The sequence below is a fragment of the Dromiciops gliroides genome, chromosome 1 (assembly GCF_019393635.1).
Source record: "Dromiciops gliroides isolate mDroGli1 chromosome 1, mDroGli1.pri, whole genome shotgun sequence".
NCBI lineage: Eukaryota > Metazoa > Chordata > Mammalia > Microbiotheria > Microbiotheriidae > Dromiciops > Dromiciops gliroides.
In genome coordinates this window covers 167577822-167596543 of record NC_057861.1, presented here as the reverse complement: position 1 = coordinate 167596543, position 18722 = coordinate 167577822, and the positions used below count along the sequence as shown (strand labels likewise).

Sequence of the window (18722 nt, the reverse complement as noted above, 5' to 3'; positions counted from 1 at the left end):
ATGCCAATAAACTGTTAATAACACAGACCTTCTGGAAGGCAGTCCTAAATCATAATCAGATTTCTAATAATCCCATCCTCAACTTCCTAGCCACATGAAAACAAAACTAAAACCAAAAACACTAGGCCTTAATGCTGATTTAAAGTATCACACCCCCGTTCACACAATGCCCCCCAGCCTCTGAATTTCCCCCAACCCTGTCTTAGCTCTGGACACTCCTCCCATAGCAATGCTTCCACTGGCATCATTCCGTTATATTCTTATAGCTGTACTTGATACTCAACACAATGTGCCATCTCCAACACAGTGGGTGTCCTCTTTGGCATGCACTTGCTCACTGATTATCCCCAACTAGAAGCCTCTCATTCTAAATGTCAGTCCTCTGTCTAACCCACCTGTTTGTCTCCCCCTTTCTTCTCTGAGTTAACAGAGAGGCTGGAAATCAATTGCCAGTCACCGCTAGGTACTGTCTGTGATATGTAACTGGGCTCACTAACACGAGAGTGTTTATCAAAGTCTATAATTGCTTCTATAATTCTTGTTTTTATTGTATAGTAATAATACACTGCTAATGTGCAATGCAGGAGCATGGGAAAAACAGGCTCTGCATTATGCTAGGTTTGAGTCATTCCTTATTTTCCTTATGTTGTGTATGGACTTGAATCATCTATGGATGATAGACTCCCACTACCATTCAGGCCAACTAAATTTCTCCATTCAAACTCACTCATTTCTACTTGTTGCCCCTATCTAACTTCCTACCCATAACTCCCTTTCTGCCCCCCAACAACTCTCATGGTTCATTGTTCAGTGGTAAGCAAGCCACACACTTTATGCTAAGGCTGCCCTCTTAAAGCAGTCAGTGATGAGAATAGGGAAATTAATGGGCTGTTCTGTAATTAAGGATTCCTCTTGGTCTGTGCTTTTATAAAGCCCACCCCTACAACCTAGCAACAGTTGTCTAGAGAGCCGCCTCTAATATAAGGAAAGCTCCCCTGGCTCTCATCATGGGTAGGAGCCAACCTGCTTCTACCCGGCAATGTCAAAAGCCGGGTGTGGCTTCCAAGGAGTTCAACAGGATGAGAGACTGCCTGGAGGGGCCATATCCATGAAGAAGCCACAATACTTCTTTAGTCAACTCTTCAAAAACAATGAACACCATTATTGTGTAGCTAAGGGCATCTGTCCCTATAACCATCAGAGAGATAGCCATGCGGAAGGAACTAGAGATTCGGCTTCTAACCCTTTTCTTCCCAGGGCCTTGATAGCTCTTTTTCCTTTCTACCAATGTCCTTTGCTCCACCATAGAATTATTCTCACAATGATTTACATTGGTAAAGTGGTTTGTAATTTACAAAGTAATTTGCTCACAGCATCGCTCTGAAGTGTGGTTTCTTCAAACTAAAAAGAACAAGACTGGACCAGATTACCTCCGACGGCCCTTTCGCTATCATTCTATTACACCCAGGTCTCTCAAATCCAAGTCGAGTGTTATTAACATTACACTTAGTTATTTTTTTTAAGTTTTCTTTTTCTTTATTACTTTCCAGTTACACATAAGAATAGTTTTCAACATTTGTTTTCACTGGATTTTTAGTTCCAAATATCCCCTTCTCTCCCCTCCTCCTCAAGACGGAAAGCAGTCTGATATAGCTCACTACACTTAGTTATGACTGCTCTGGATGTGAACTACAAAGTGGATTCTTCCCTTTGATAGTCCAATGGTTTATTTAAGAGTGTATCTAGGGGCAGCTAGGTGGCGCAGTGGATAGCGCACCGGCCCTGGAGTCAGGAGTACCTGAGTTTAAATCTGGCCTCAGACACTGAACACTTACTAGCTGTGTGACCCTGGGCAAGTCACTTAACCCCAATTGCCCCCCCACACACACACACAAAAGAGTATCTAGAATGGCCAGACCATAGGAACATGCATTGTTTTATGGCAGTAGACTATGTTGGCCTGATTGCTCCCTTCTGCCCTGATTCCATATTCCTTTGTCAGCCAATCAACCAGCATTTAACTCAATACCTATTATGTGTCAAGAGATGGGGCATTCTACCCATATTTTAAAACAATGATTAAAAGAGATGTGGGAACAGAATTTTTTCCCTAGAAACAAACCAAAGGGACACAAATGAATGGTGATTTTTTTAAAAAGTTTTAATTTCCATGGAGTTTCAATAGGGACTCAAAAATTTAGTGAAAGATAACATTGCATTCATAGAAAGATATGATATTTCTGTATTTATAAAGAAATCACACATGATTTCTCTGACATCCAAAAACTACCTGACCCATGAAGGCTACACACAGGTCTGAAAAGATGTGGCCAGTAATTTTCAAGGAGGGGAGGCTCACAAAAGAGCAGAGTGACAACCAGCAAAATGAAGGGGGGCGGGGCGGGGCGCTCAGGCGCAGCTAGGTGGCACAGTGGATAGAACACTGGCCCTGGATTCAGGAGGACCTGAGTTCAAATCCAGCCTCAGACACTTGACACTTACTAGCTGTGTGACCCTGGGCAAGTCACTTAACCTCAATTGCCTCACCCCCCAAAAAAAAAAAAAAGACTGAATGGGCAGAAGTAGAAATAAGGCATGTTATGTTCCATTTTTGTTTAATTGTTTTTTTTTAAACACACACACACACACACAGATATATATTTTAATTACTGTTTCCACTTGTGGTATATGGCAATGGGCAATATGGTGATGAGAAAGGCACATTCAAGAATAAACAGGTTTACCTCTCACCAGATAAGAGTCAGACACTTGAATATCTCACCTAAAACTCATTTTGGGGGGTGTGGGGAGGGGGAAGAGAGTGGCCAGGGCAATGAGGGTTAAGTGACTTGCCCAGGGTCACATGGCTGGTAAGCGTCGAGTGTCTGAGGCTGGATTTGAACTCAGGTCCTCCTGAATCTGGGGCCAGTGTAAAGCTCATATTCTCAAGGTGTACACCCCACCCCCCACCCCACCCCAAAGAATTTCCCAATTCCTGTCTGTGGTACCAACACTTACCCAGCCTTTCAGGTTTAAAAAACTCTGTGAAGAATCTTTCATTCTTCAACCTCTCTCACTTCCCCCATTCCATCTTCCACTGAGTCCTGTCACTTCTACTCCTCAAATCTCCCTGACCATTCTCTCTATGCCTTAGCCATCTACCCACCCAGACTACTTTAACAGTCGCCTCGGCTGGCTTCGCCTCTCTACTCTCTGTGCCTTTCCAAGCTAAGCCAGGCTTCTGGACTGCTTCCTGCCTTTATGCACAGATCTCATCTGGCCATTTCTTTACTCAGAATCCTTATTCTATAAAACAAAACAAAACACAAAAAACTCTGCAGGAAGAACTTAATATTACCAATACTTTAACATAAAACTCATTCTTTCTTTCTTTTCTTTTTTTTTGTTCTTACACGTTTAATTAAGAAGCTTTGCTTCCTTGGAATAGCTAGCATCAGTGGAAAAATGAGGGTGCTAACCTCCCAACCATAGTGCTCAACAACATCACAGAGTCTATTGACAAAGTGGTCAGTTATGGAAGAACCAAAGAGCAGTCCTTTCATTTAAATCCAATCAAAATTACTGAAAACTGATGAAAAGATCCAAGGAGCATCTGATTATTTAATTATCCCCCTCTTTTCTTCTCTCTCCTATTCTGGCCATAAATCCTTTCTTCCAGCTTTCATGTTTCTTCTAGCCTTTGCTTAAAAAACAAAAACACAAGGCCCCTCTCCCCCAAATTCCCACATACCTCTAAAAAAAGCAGTTGAAGCAAGTTTTGGGCAAAATGCTAACTATGCCACCTGCAAAATAAGATGTGAAGTGAAAGTTACCACACCGGATCCTTTCCCTACCTCAGGGAGTTATCTGGATGGGTCTCCATGTGAGTCTCCAAGCCATACTTGCAAACAAATTCCTTGAAACACACTGGGCAGTGAAAAACTTCATCTGTTTTCTTCTCTGCATCACCTGATTGAGAATCCTCTACCACCTTAAAAAAAGAATAAGAACCAAACATAAGCCACTAAGCCTGACCTCTCATGGAGTTTTCTCCAGAAAATCCACTTGTTTCCGAAAAGACCAAGAAACATTAACTGACCAAGAAAGCCAGCCTACTTGACCTTCTCTATTCTGATTGGATTTAGACTAAGTCTAGACAGTAGGATGGGCAGGTGGTGAAGGAATCCCCACTCTTATTTCTTTGTAAATGTTGCCAACTAATTCATTTTACTATATCAGAAGGTCTGGTGTCTATAAACAACATACAGCAACCAGCCCTTTCTGAAGGCAATTTTACAAACCATATGGGTAAGAACATGTTAAAACCCAAGGTTAATACTGGATGGACTGTGTCAGAGACAGAACATTAAGTCAGATTATTTAGAAAAGCTCCCTGTCAGGGGCAGCTAGGTGGTGCAGTGGATAGAGCACCAGCCCTGGAATCAGGAGTACCCGAGTTCAAATCCGGCCTCAGAGCATTAACACTTACTAGCTGTGTGACCCTGGGCAAGTCACTTAACCCCAATTGCCTTACTAAAAAAAAGGGAAAAAAAGAAGAAAAAAAAAGAAAAGCTCCCTGCCAAAGGGCATAAATAAAGATCAAAAGCCAGGAAGCGGGCAGCTAGATGGCGCAGTGGATAGAGCACCAGCCCTGGAGTCAGGAGTACCTGAGTTCAAATCCGGCCTCAGAGCATTAACACTTACTAGCTGTGTGACCCTGGGCAAGTCACTTAACCCCAATTGCCTCACTTAAATAAAAAAAAAAGAAAAAGAAAAAGAAAAAAGAAAAAAAAGCCAGAAAGCAAGATGGAGGTAAAATTTAGGCATGTGAATTGTTGGACTGTATAACACAAAAGACCTTTTTAGCAGGTGTTAACTCTTCTTTCTCTGAGTCAGCCTCCTGACTTAGTTTCCTTTTGGAGGTCATCCGCTTGCGTTTCAGTGGAGATGGGGGTGTTGTAGTCGTGGTACTGTTGGGATCCTTCTCATGAATCTTCATATGTCTGAAGAGAAAAATCCAGAAAAAAAATTTTGTTTTAAACCATAAAAATTCACTTCAGGTATCATTTCCTAATTTTAAATTCTTACAAAGGAGTGTTAAAATGTTTTAAAGCTAAAGTTCAAATGTAATTAATTGAAGAATTTTCTGCATTATTTATCAATGTGCTTTCATTTATTTCAAACTTAAAATTTCCCTAGCTCTTTCTGAGTGCTTCCTTCCTTTTCCTACTTGTGGCAGAGCTTAAACAAAAAGCTATGGAATTTCTTGCTGTAGGTAAGATATTACTCTTTTTTGGGGGGAAATATTATTCTTGAATGTAATCAACCATCAATGATATAAGTAAGTTAGCTTTTGGGTGGGTTTTTTTTTTTTTTTAAGTTGGAGACACAATAGACTTTATATTGGCATTCAAAATTAACAAGTTTCAATTGCTACTTTAAAATCCCTGTCCTGAGGAAAAGGGAGAAATGTGCTAACATTGAAAGATGGAAAGAGCATTAATTAGCCTTGGTGTCAAAGGGCCTGGGTTTGAATCCAGATTTCATTCCTTTCTACCTTGATAACCCTTGAGGATTCCAGGAAAGGAACAATTTAAACTATTTCAAGAAATCTAAATAGCATGCAGCTAATATGAAAGAGGATATTTTTTAAAAATGTATTTTTCATAATACTCATTATTGGACAATTTCCAAAACCAAAAGTTATTTTAATAAAAAGATAACTTAAAGAATTAAATTAAACATCTCAGTTTCTATAACCGCAAACAAAACACAAAGAGGTGTGGAAAATACTCTTATTTCAAAACCTAAAGTTTGAAGTTGGGGCAGGATATTGGTTAAGTAATATACCTACTGTTCTGGTCATTTGAAGATAATTCTGACCATCAGTAGGGACATGCTCTTTGATGGTTTTATTTTTGAACTCATGTGACGATTTTGCTTTGATCTGTTCATAATCTATCATTGGCCTCTCTTGACCACAGGTAGGTAGGCAGGCAGGCAGGCAGGCAGGTGGGCCAGCATTCAGAAGAGTCTATGCATACATGGAGCACAGTAAAGCGAAATATCCCACAGAGTTATCAAAACATGGGGCCACGGGCCCAATAGCATCATGTTGTAACCAGAACTGAGAAATGTGTGACTTATGTTTGGGTAAAGCTAATAAGACAGAATGCAGAGTTTTCCACACTCAACCATCCCAACCTCATTCCACAATATATCCCAATTCTACCTCTCACCAATATATACACTTGCCAATACCAATCTTCAGATGATTAACATCTGGCCCATGCTCTAGTTAATAGACATGTCAGGCTTATTAAAAAATAGCCCACTTATGGCCATTTCTTAAAGAAGCAGGTCTGCATAAGCTGTTTGGCAAAATTATTGTGAAAATGGGAAAACCAAAGATCTTGTTCCCAATCTGACACCAACTTTTAATTTATTGTAACCCATCTTCCCAAAAAAAGCATGCAGCTCCTGCTAGGTTGGATGTATGCCAAGCCTGCACAAGATCTCTTAAGTGTGAGTGTTTAATAGAAAAACCTTAACTCCCAACCCTGGGGAGTTCAATGCTAGGCAAATGATTTTCCCCCCCAAAACAGTACAATCTTTCCATACCGTTCACTTTGCTCACAGAATCATGTGGATCTGATATGTATAACCCAGAAAGTAACTATGAAAATAATTAAATCTGTAATTTTAAAAGGTGGTGACCACAGTTTTGACTTTTACTGCCTAAATCAAAAGCTACAGACATCTTTCACCATCTAAGTTACTAGAAATAGTTATTTACTTTAAAAGAACTCCAAACAAGCAGTTTTCAGGTTACATCACTGGAGTCTGTGGACCTCTGGGGGTGATCTTATCCTTTGGAAGACTTGTGCAATGGACTTCACTTCATCAAGTGCCAAAAGAAACAACCCAAGAATAACAAGATCCCAAGGTATACAGAAAGGAAAGGGAATCTTCATCTTCCCACACTGCAGCACAAAAATGGTTATACTTCCTGAAAAACCCCGTTCAACTGGCATTAAACAGTGCCAGAAACAGGACTGTAGTCACCATCTTTTATTAGAGACTTCCTTTGTTAGAAGGGGGAAGAACAGTGTCCCTGAAAAGCAGGTCAGGAGGGAGAGATAGAGTTAGGGGCAAGGGAGTGGAAGAGAAGGAGAGAGAAAAAGAAACACACACAGAGACCAAGAGACTGAGAGACAGAGAGAAAGCGTGTGTATGCAGCAGGTGACCTTGAACAAATCACTTAAAACTTGCGGGGCTTTATCTCCTTTGTAAAATAAGAGAATAGCTGTTCAAGATTCTTTCCAGTTCAGAAGACCTGCAAATCTAGGTTTCTCATTCTTAAACAATTTAAAGAGACAGAAGTCCATAGCGTACTGTCAAGCTTTTGTTTACCAACCCCCTCCTTTCAGAGAGCTTGAAAACCTAGCTATTGACAAAAAGACTAATGAAGTGTTTATTATTATTAATGCCCTGCTTTCTATTGTGCCACTGTCTTTGGGTGACATCAATGGCAACCCCAGAGGGTCATTTGCAATTATAACAAAGGACAATCAATAACAGGAGCTGATGTTTTATCTAATACTTTTTTTAAAAACATGAACGCTTACCATACACAGGCCACATATCTCATTTTGAACCTCACAACATCCCTGTGAGGTCAGTGTTGTTATGAGCCTTAGGAAATGATTTCCAAGAGACTGAGTAACCTGAGACAGGATTCAAACTTGGGTCTCTCAGGGTTCCTAGTCACATGCTCTTTACACTTTTCTCATGCTTCCTACGGCCAGCTCTCTTATCTAAGTTTTCCAAATAATTCTCTGCCTGAATTTGGTTGAAATACCACCACCTTTCCTGCCTCCCTGGCAAGACCTCTGTCTCCCTCATGGAGTTGGACCAAATCAGGAACAGCCCAAATCGCATGATGGCCAAACAACCTTGGCCAGTGTCTAACCTATACCTGAATCTTTATGGGACCTCAGCAGTCTTCTAGTCCAGGGCTTTTTAAACTTCTTCCACTTGCAACTCCTTTTTGTCCCACAAATTTTTACTCAACCCTGGCTATATAAGCATACATAACCTTTCACCGTCACCAAATTTTTTGCAATCCCCGCATTATTACGTGACCCTATATGGGGTCATGATCCACATTTTAAGAAGTTTTGATCTAGTCCACAATTATATAGATGAGAAAGCAGAGACCCAGAGAGGTGAAATGAGAGACTCACTTAATTTAACTTCACTAGATTTGAACCTAGGTCTTCTGACTCTTTCCACTGAAACCCTAGGCTGGCTCAGTCCCTACATAGTAGGTCCCAGGTGGGCCCTCTGAGGCAGTATGAATGGGAATGTAGTGCCAATGTAAGGATATATGAATTTGTGCCTTTGAGATGTCTGTGATTTCATATTTTATAAATAGGAAGACTTAAGTCAGAATGAAATTAAGATATCTGGCCAAAGACATATGCCACCATTTTTCTGCTTACGATCCTTCTGAACCACATCCACTCCCCTGCAACGTGCCCCACCCCCACTCCAAGTCTGAGATATCATTTATAAAACTTACAGAAGGTGCCAGGAATAAGGTAGGGAAAGGATTCTTTAACAGAAATAATATGTTATATACCCCTGCCAGAGTGTGAGTTCCTTGAGGACATGTCCCCCAGCACTTTTGCACAGTGAGCTGCAGAGACTCTCTGATTAAGTATTCATTGGCAATGAACCATCTCAGCTTTAGTCACATATAATAATAAAGCAGATGTAGTAAAAATTTCAAGTTGCTGTGGTCACTATGACAGGTCTGGCTTCTAATAACCTGGTTCCAGAGCACAGGGAGCAGATGTATAGGATTATCTGGAAGCTGAAACTAGCTTACATCCCTAGTCTAAATTCTATCTGTGGGCTATAAAAGTTGTCCCCAACATTCAATGTGAAAAGTTGAAATTCAGCAAAGTAAAGAGACAGTTGAATTCTGGGATAAAACCAGGATACCGTACTGATGGGAAACCATACAGAACAACCCAAGCTGAGCAAATTAGGTAGAACTGTGTAACCTTAGACTAGCAGAGAACCAAACTCTAACCACCCAAACCACTACTAGAAAGCAAATTGACCCCTCAAAGGGTCACAAACTCTATGAGCACCATTTTGCAGAAGAAATGGAGGCTCATATTGTTTAAGTGAACCATTTGGGATCACCTAGCTCCTAAGTAGGGGAGGAGGGAGGACCTTCAGCTCTACTGCAAGGCTGCCAAGCCCCTGCTTCATTACATAAAAGCTATGAATTTCACATCATAAGAGCATCATAAAGCAAAGCTGGCCAAACTCTTCTTTTTGCTAAAACATGCAATCTTTTTTCCAATGTTTCCAGTCCAACAGCAGTAACTACTTTTAAAACTCCAATTCACTCAACACTTGGGCCAATTTTAACTGCTAGGATCTGTGAGTTGTAATTAGTTCTGAAATCAAATCTGCTCTGATTGTCTTAGGAAGCTGGTCTCCCTAATAAATGCCTCGCTGCCCTCCTTACAATTGACGTATCAACAATTGCTATTCATTTCTGCACAAAATGTCTACATTAAGTGGGATAAAGATATTATTAGGGTGCTAAGTAACAGCACCTTCTCATGGCCAGAAGGGAGAGAAAATTAGTAAAGGACAACAACAAACTCCATTAATTCTATTAAGCTTCAGGTCTAAAAGATGTGGGTCCCAAATTTCAAAGTGTTGAATCATGTGACATCAACCCAGCAATTGTTGCTCTTTGGAAATCTGTCCAAGCAGCTGTGAATCCCACCTACCGCGGTATCATTATCTGTAAAATAGGAAAGCTGATCTTGAAATCCAAGTTTTTTGTAGCCCAAGGATGACATCTGTCCACACTAACATGACAATTTTTGTTCCAAGAGTTGTGGCTGGTGTTCCCCTGACAGTAACAATGTATCCCCCCAAAATAATAGTTGTTTTGCATATTCTTGGTGGATTGATGTTAACTAGTAGTGACTCCTTATCCATGCTTACAAGTCACCTGTCAAATTAAATAGATACTAGATTTCTGCCAGATTTTGCTGTCAAGAACACTACTCTGGAGGAGAATGGATTCCATGAATCTAATTCCCCTGAGCACTACCCCACCCCACCCCCAAATTAAAGGTCTTTTCTCAAGTCATAATACACATCCAGCAATCTTCATGATTCCTCAAAATATTACCAACAGGAGTTTTATAATATCATCAACAAGTTTTCCTTTTTCTTCTCCAGGCCCTGGAACATCATTTATCTAAGCCTAGAAAAATAACTCATTTAGTTTCCTCTTTTTTTTGTTTTGTTTGTTTTTTAGTGAGGCAATTGGGGTTAAGTGACTTGCCCAGGGTCACATAGCTAGTAAGTGTCAAGTGTCTGAGGCCAGATTTGAACTCAGGTACTCCTGAATCCAGGGCCAGTGCTCTATCCCCTGCGCCACCTAGCCGCCCCTAGTTTCCTCTTAATGGGGTTTTTGCATTACCCTTTGTAACTGAAGTTCATTTTCCTTAAAGTAGAAAATGTCAATAGTAATTAAAGAATTTTGATTTTTCCTAACATTAGGCTATCTTCTCCTGAATTTGGCAGAAGAGGACCTAAATATGTGAGAATCCCAACTTGATCCCTTAAGCTTCCAGTATGACCTTGGGCAAAACTCTTCACCTCCCTGGGCCTCAGTTTCCTCACCTGGAAAAGGGGTTGGACAAAATAACCTCCTAGAGATCACTCCTAGCTCTAAATCTATGATATCCTTGATCAGAACGTAACTTTTTAAAAGCCATCTTTGCAACACTTCTATACTGACTGGTAACTCTGGGCTTCAGGTTTACCTGAATTTATTCTTATAATTCAGAGGCACTTTTTTGGGGGGGGAGACTGACAATAAAACCATAATTTTTTTTTTTTAATTTTTGGCCACAGCAACCCATGAAATCACATTTCATGCTTGGCAGCCGGGGAGGGGGGGCGGGGAGAAGAGAAGAAAGGAAGGAAGAGAGGGAAGAAGGAAAGAAGGGAGATACTATCTCTGCCCTTAGAGTTATTAATGATTCTGCAAAATCTCTCTTGGATTTGTACATTCTTCTTCATTTCTGCTAGCACTATAGTCCTACCCTATACTGTGCCTCACTCATAATTTACTAGAGTTTCCTAAGTGGTCTACTTCCCTGAAAACTCTTCCTACTGTAATTAATTTGGTGTACCACTGTCAAACTAATGGTCCCCCAATCACGACTTACAAAGTAAGCTGAAACTCTTAGAACATTTCCCCACTCAATTCAATAAACATTATCCTAAGGAACACAGAACTTCCCTATTAGAAAGAAGTTCAGGTTATCCAGTCCAACTAATAAACAAAACGCCCGATAAAAGAATTTTAAAATTACACAAATGGTGAAATTATGGGAATTCCTTAGTACTTTTTATTGCATATTTGTGTTGGTTTACAACCTTTCCCTTAAAGGGAAATATTATAATTTTAATTCTCCTTAAAAAAACAACTCCCTCCTTTATATAATCTCAAGACCATTTCTCTCTGTCCCATCTTCAGTGGAAAGAGAATATTTAGTCATCTGCATAAAATCTTGGAATGACCAGGTTTCAGCACCACTCATGCTGAATGAAAATAACAATCTGATCGCCTAAATGCCAAGCACACCATGTGACAAAATAGAATGGCTGTTGCCTGGAATCCTAGTCGTGACCCATTGTTCTCTCCATCACAGGCCACAGGATCACAGGATCACAGGAACTAAGATCTGGAGCTAGCAGGGATATCACCGGTGATCTAAGTCATTACAAATGAGGAATGTCAGGGCCATAGGGGTTAATTGACTTGACAAGGACATAAAGGCCACAGTGAGTCGACAATCAGAATCCAAACCCAGGTCCTCTAATTCCAAATTGAGCACCCTTTCCACTGTATCGTACCATTCAGTGTATAGTCCAGAAACCTCAGGGTAAGATATATCTCTCAAGTAATTTAGTACTGTATAGCTCTCTGGGCTGAGGTATACAGCATTTAAATCCTTACTTTCAGGAGCAGTCCATCAACAGAATTTTTTTTTTGTAGAGGCCCTTCCCTAAAGCCAGTGGTTCTCAACCTGGAATTTGTATGAGACAAGAGACAGAGAGAGAAAGGAAAGAGCTACATAGTTTTATATAAAGATAATGACTTTTCACTGTAATTAGCTTCCTTTGCACTCATATATTTTATGTATTAAAACACCTTACTCTGAGAAGGGATCCGTAAGCATTCGGACTGCCAAAAGGGTCTATGACACACAAAAGGTTAAGATTCCCTTCTCTAGTCCCTGACCCTTGGCATTATGGTAAGGGATAGGCTACACCATCTCCACCTTCCCAAACCTAAATATAGCTCTTAGCTGTAGCTCCTCTTTTAGCCTCTCTCTCAGAAGAAGTCAAGGCCTTCTCAGTCTGGCTCCCAGGCACACGCTCACTCTTGGGCCAGGATTCTGCATTTTTATCTAATGCATTTTCTACATTAGTACACACTGGAATAGTCTGTGTCCAACCCCTACATTTTCTTATTGGCTTTGATTTTCTCTTTAGCTCTTTATATAACACCTTAGAGTTGTGTCACCTAAGTAAGCTTCACCTTCACCTAAGCAAGCTCTTCACCAGAGAAACAGTCACTATTTTAAGAGAGAATTCATTCCTTTAAGATCCACTCTTCCTTTATTTCTGGACATTGCTGGCAATGACAGCAGACAAGTAGGAAGACGTGAAATACAGCGTAGCCTATTAGGAAGAGGTAAATCAATACAATCTGAAATTAAAAGGGATAATAGGATCATATTGAAAAGGACCTAATCATAATCTCTACCCCCTAGCAGAGGCATTTAGTTACTTGCCCAAGGTAATTATTATCAGAAGCAGGATCTGAAACGTGGTTTTGGCCTCAAAATCCACTGTTCTTTCCACAGCCTAGACAGAGACAAGTAAGCCTTGTCTCCTCCAACAGATTTTCCAATAAGGAACATAGCATTTTAAAAGTATTCCCCCCCCCCCCGGGGGGGGGGGGGGCGCGCGCAGTGGATAGAGCACCAGCCCTGGATTCAGGAGGGCCTGAGTTCAAATCTAGCCTCAGACACTTAACACTTACTAGCTGTGTGACCCTGGGCAAGTCACTTAACCCCAAGTGCCTCACCAAAAAAAAAAAAAAAAAAAAAAAAAAAGCATTCCTGGGGGCAGCTAGATGGTGCAGTGGTTAGAGCACCGACCCTGAATTCAGGAGTACCTGAGTTCAAATCCGGCCTCAGACACTTGACACTTACTAGCTGTGTGACCCTGGGCAAGTCACTTAACCCCCATTGCCTGTCCCCAAAAAAAGAATGCTTCTAAAAGTATTCCTGTGGGGCAGCTAGGTGGCACAGTGGATAGAGCACCGACCCTGGAGTCAGGAGGACCTGAGTTCAAATCCGACCTCAGTTAATTGACACTTACTAGCTGTGTGACCCTGGGCAAGTCACTTAACCCCAATTGCCTCACCAAAAAAATAGTATTCCTGCCTCCAATCTTGGGCAAGGAAATTCTATTGTCTTTCTCTAACCAGTTATATAACATGAGACCCTACATTTGCAATCATAGCAGCACAGATTTAGAATGGGTTCCTAAAGTTCATCTAATCTCATTTTACAGAGAAGGGCCAGAAACTTAAAATGACTTGCCCAAGGTAACAAGTAGCAAAGCCATGATTTGAACCAAGAGACTGACATTGCAAATCTGTCATTCTTTCCCGTAAACCTCAAAATACTGTGTAGGAAAATTCCCACTCTCACAATTGCTTTCTAGGAACATCCTTCTGCTACACTCATCATCAGAACTCACCAAAACACCAAATCTGTAAAGTAACTCCAAAGACAATGAGGTCTGACAAAGGTTACCATAATAACCAACCAACTGTTCCTAGATCCACAAAAATAAAGATTAGGGGGAAACCAGCAAGTAATAAACTCTATCCACCATTACCAACCAATGAGAAAAACCTCATAAACAAATGCTTTGAAAGAACTGGTATTGCTGTAACCCAAGGCTTTATAATTATTTTTCAACTCAGTAATACTAAGTTAGCTGTAATCAGTGTCAATGTCCCTTAAAGCTCACCAATCCAAGTTCTTAGAGGGAGGGGATTGTCTTAGTTTGCTCTACACAGTGCCAGGAACATAGCAGGTACTTACTAAATGTTTGTTTATTGACTGACTAATCAACTTTTTTTTGTGTGTGAGGCAATTGGGGTTAAGTGACTTGCCCAGGGTCACACAGCTAGTAAGTGTTAAGTGTCTGAGGCCAGATGTGAACTCAGGTACTCCTGACTCCAGGGCTGGTGCTCTATCCACTGCACCACCTAGCTGCCCCGACTAATCAATTTTTAAGCCATAAGTAGAATGCTACTTATTTAATTTAGTCAAAACTGTGAATCACTGTTATGCATTCAATCAAAATGTTATAAACAAGTACTGTACAATGTATATCCTGGATTAATTTTTCCCTCAATCAGACTAAAATATCTACATTTTTAAAAAGCACAATATTCAACACTGACATAATTAACTTTTCCTTTTACCCAATGTATTCTTTTTTTGGGGGGGGGGGGAGGTAGGAGAAGGCAATTGGGGTCAAATGACTTGCCATGGGTCATATAACTAGTGAGTGAGTTCAAATTTGAACTCAGGTCCTCCTGACTCTAGGGCCAGTGCTTTATCTGCTACTGTACCACCTAGCAGTCCTTTGTTCAATGAATTCTTCAGGCCAGGTACTAAACAAAAGAAAATACAGTTCTAAGCTACCACCCAATTATAACCACAGGCTGATCTCAGAAGATAGCCAGATGCTTCCAGTATCTGTAACCTTTATGATCATAATTTCCTCATGGATGTTACCAGAGGCCCAATGACTTTATTCTTAACTTGAGTGGCACTATATATGGAAGTAAAAAAAAACTATGACAACTGGGCAAAAAGCTTCACAACTGACCAACTGAGCTGAATTCAACAGGTCGAAACAAGTTTTAATAAATTCTAACTACATTCCCCCTTTCATTCGACAGTAACTTCCCCCCTCCCCCAACAATGTCTTGTGATAACACTAGGAGAAGCCAGGTGAAAATGAGAGTAAGAGAAAATATTTTAGCCACATAAGCTACCTTTCTGCCCAGAGGAAAAAGAACCTATGGTGAGTCAACACGTTTTTGGAGAAAACTTTCTTAGAAGGGGGCAGCTAGGTGGCACAGTGGATAAAGCAACTGTCCTGGATTCAGGAGGAACTGAGTTCAAATCCGACCTCAGACACTTGACACTTACTAGCTGTGTGACCCTGGGCAAGTCACTTAACCCCCCCCCCCAAGAATACATGTGAGAGGTGGTGTTTGTGTCTAATACTTGATTAAAATTGACAACAAATGAGATGGGGAGAAAAGCCTGAGTGGTGAGTGGCAGAGAAAGGGTGGAGAGGGAAGGATGGCAGAGAGTCAAAGAGCTTCTTCCCAAGGCTGCTCCACCTATGATCTCAAACTGGCTCAAAGGCACCTTCTAGTAATTCAAGTGTGGTGCTTGTCCAGTCATGCTCATCTACCAGGCAGGTCAGCCTGCCATTGCACAGAGCTTTGCCTATGATGTAGGCTACTCTGATGACTAAAAATCCAGAAGGCAACTGAGCAAGATGCTGTAAATCCCAAGGAGAGATTTCCCTACCCTTTGGCTGCATCTGATTGCTATATATACAGGGCTCTTTGTGGGGAACATCTCTGCTAGTCAAATGGATATAATACTGGAAAAATTCCCTTTGATAATGCCAGTGAATTAAATGGATCTCTATCTTGATCTCAATTGGGGTGGGGGGAGAATTGAGACCCCGGCAAAATTCATAAGCAGATGAGATGTGTCACTCATTTCTGGCTTCGTTCCTGCAACACAAAAAAGAATGGTGTGGAACAAAGTGAGGACAAATCTATACATGTACTTATCTACAAAATCAGGGTTGTGGGTTAAATGATCTCAAGTTCCTTGTAGCTCAAGTGGGGAAAGAGAAAAGTGTCCCATCTCCACATCCCCATCCCTGCCCCCCCCCCAGTCTTTAGTGGCAAAGGAAGAAGTAGAGAGAGCAGGAGTCTCCTCCCACTGTGTTCATCATTGTCCAGCACATATACCCAGTTCAAGTGGACAAAGAAGCCTTGCTGGCATCAGGGAATCTTGGGGTACAAACTAGACTTTTGAGGTATATGACAAACTGAGGTGTTTCATAACAGCTGTGCAGAAAGCTGGATAAACAAATAAATAACTGATGGTAGTTTTGGGTTGGTGTTTATGGTGATGTCACATCACGTTTAGCCTTTGCTTTTAGCCTCCAAAGGAATAAAATCTTTTCCTTCAAGGGCTTTAGGCAGACATATTCTGGCTCTGAAACTATTATTAGTATGCACCCCCCCCCCATCAGCTCCCTTAGCGGGGTCTCCTCCTGGCTTCTGCCCTAGCAACCCTGTTTTCCTCTCTATTCCCAGTCCCCAAACCTTCTTAGATTTATCAGACCTTGATTTGAGCCCATAGACAGTTCTGTGACAAGCTGTTGACCTCTTTCCTTCTTGATATGCCAAGAATGGTGATTGTGAAAAGAAAGGTTCAATGATTGCTTTTGATTCTGCAATAGGATGGGGGTGGAACATGTACAGTTAATGATTGTCAGAGCAAGATGAGGAATACAAATCAATATGAACCCTAGGGACCATGCAATACTCTCAAAAACAGTGAAGAGGAGATTGGGGAGTGGCAATTAGTCCCTATGTTAAGAAAAATCACCTTGCGATCCATTTCTGATATCCCTCACTTTTGCACTTCACTGACATGTTCTGCATTTTCCTGTTCCTTCCCTTTTTTGATCTACCTTTGTTTTCTGCAAAAATATCCCATTTATACTATACATCTGTCACCCCCCGAGCATCATCAGTCTACCTGAAATCAATATTACTTTCTTTTGAAAAATCAGTAAGTGTCATTTACACATTAAAATTAAGCCCACATTCAAGACTGGTCTTCAGGTTGACTTTCCACAAAGTGCAAAGTGACCCAAGTTTCTGATCTCTTTTTCCTTGGAAGCCATGTGTAAGTAGTAATGGCAATGGTAGAGGAAGATGATTTTAGTCCTCCATATTCTGACTTTACATTCCACTTGAACTTATTTTCCCCCCTCAGTTGGTACCTGTATTCAGCACAATGCCTGGCATGTAGCAGATGACTTACTAAATATTTATTGACTGAATAGTTCTTGCAGTGGGAAACCTTGTTCTCTATGGAAGGCCATTCCACTTTAATTATCTCTCCCAGTTCCATGGGTCATCAATATATTTGCTTATTAGAAAGTTCAGTATTTGCCCTTTCCCCTCATTTCTGAAGAAGTCTGGACTATGGCTGTGGAACACTAATACAATGTTGAACCTAGTTGATGTGTTATTTAAGTTATGTGGAATTTGTGTTTTTAAAAAATCTTTGCTATAAGGGACAGATCTTGGAGAAGAACGAGGCACAAGCTGAAAAATGTAGTTGGCATAATAACAAAATAATATAATATAAATGTGCCTTCCAGGGGCAGCTAGGTGGCACAGTGGATAGAGCACCGGCCCTGGAGTCAGGTGGACCTGAGTTCAAATCCGGCCTGAGACACTTAACACTTACTAACTGTGTGACCCTGGGCAAGTCACTTAACCCCAACTGCCTCACTTAAAAAAAATAAAAATAAAAATAAAATGTGCCTTCCCTGTGATCACGGGGGTTAACCTTTTTGGTGTCATGAGAGTCTTGGAAATCCTATGGACCCCTTCTTAAAATAACATAGATGTGTAAAATTAAAAAAAAAACAACAGAATATTGCAAAGGAAAACAATTATACTTAAGTACAATTATCAAACTATTAAAAAAAAAAAGTTTATGGACCCCAGGTTAAGAATCCCCGCTCCAGAGCAACACAGAAGAAAAGTCCACTCTCTTACTCCTTAAGACAACGCTAAAAATACCTTAAGACTATTAGGTTCCTTACTAAAGTTTCTACTTCTTCAGGTTAAAGACTGTTTTAGTACCTTCAATTATTTCTCAGGTCAGTTTCTGGACCCTGGCTGCCCTTCTCAGAATGTGTTTAACATCCTCTCACACTGTGATGACGGAACACTGGATGTTTTGTTTGAAGACTGGGTCCAAATATTAGTTCAGCCATTTGATATTTAGGCAAATCACTTGATCTCTCTATGCCTCACTTTCCTCAACTGACAAGTAAGTGGGACTGGACCAACAGGCCTGAGACTGAGGAATCTTGCTATGGAAGAATATAGTATATAATGTATTCCCTCTGAATCTAACTTGTTGCTATGAATGTGCTCTAAGGTTTTTTAACATTCTTTTCATTAATTTGTGTACACTTACCAGTATAATTTTCAGGCAAATCATCTTAGTTTCCTCAACCAAAAAATGAGAAAAGTCAGCCTAGATGATGTCTGACGTTCCCCTCTTCCACCTTCGTGACTCTTCTCCATAGTTATACAATCATCTAGACTTCCACTGGACACAACTGCTCGTTAGTGATAGATTTCCTCCCCAAATTCACAGAACTCATTTAGAGATGGAGGAGACCCCAGAGATTTCAAGTTCTTTATTTCACAGATGAGAAGTGAATTCCCCAAA

At 40.7% G+C, this 18722-nt stretch overlaps 1 protein-coding gene across 1 annotated transcript in view; it reads right to left on the bottom strand.

The window, feature by feature from the left end:
* Positions 1-18722, bottom strand: part of RREB1 (ras responsive element binding protein 1) — a 147735-nt gene that overhangs the window by 42237 nt on the left and 86776 nt on the right. Inside the window, exons 7-8 of the mRNA XM_043976480.1 lie at positions 4859-5003; positions 3855-3991 (exon numbers count right to left, since the gene is read on the bottom strand). Of these exons, the coding sequence (XP_043832415.1) occupies positions 3855-3991; positions 4859-5003 (282 nt within the window). The remainder of the gene's footprint in view (positions 1-3854; positions 3992-4858; positions 5004-18722) is intronic.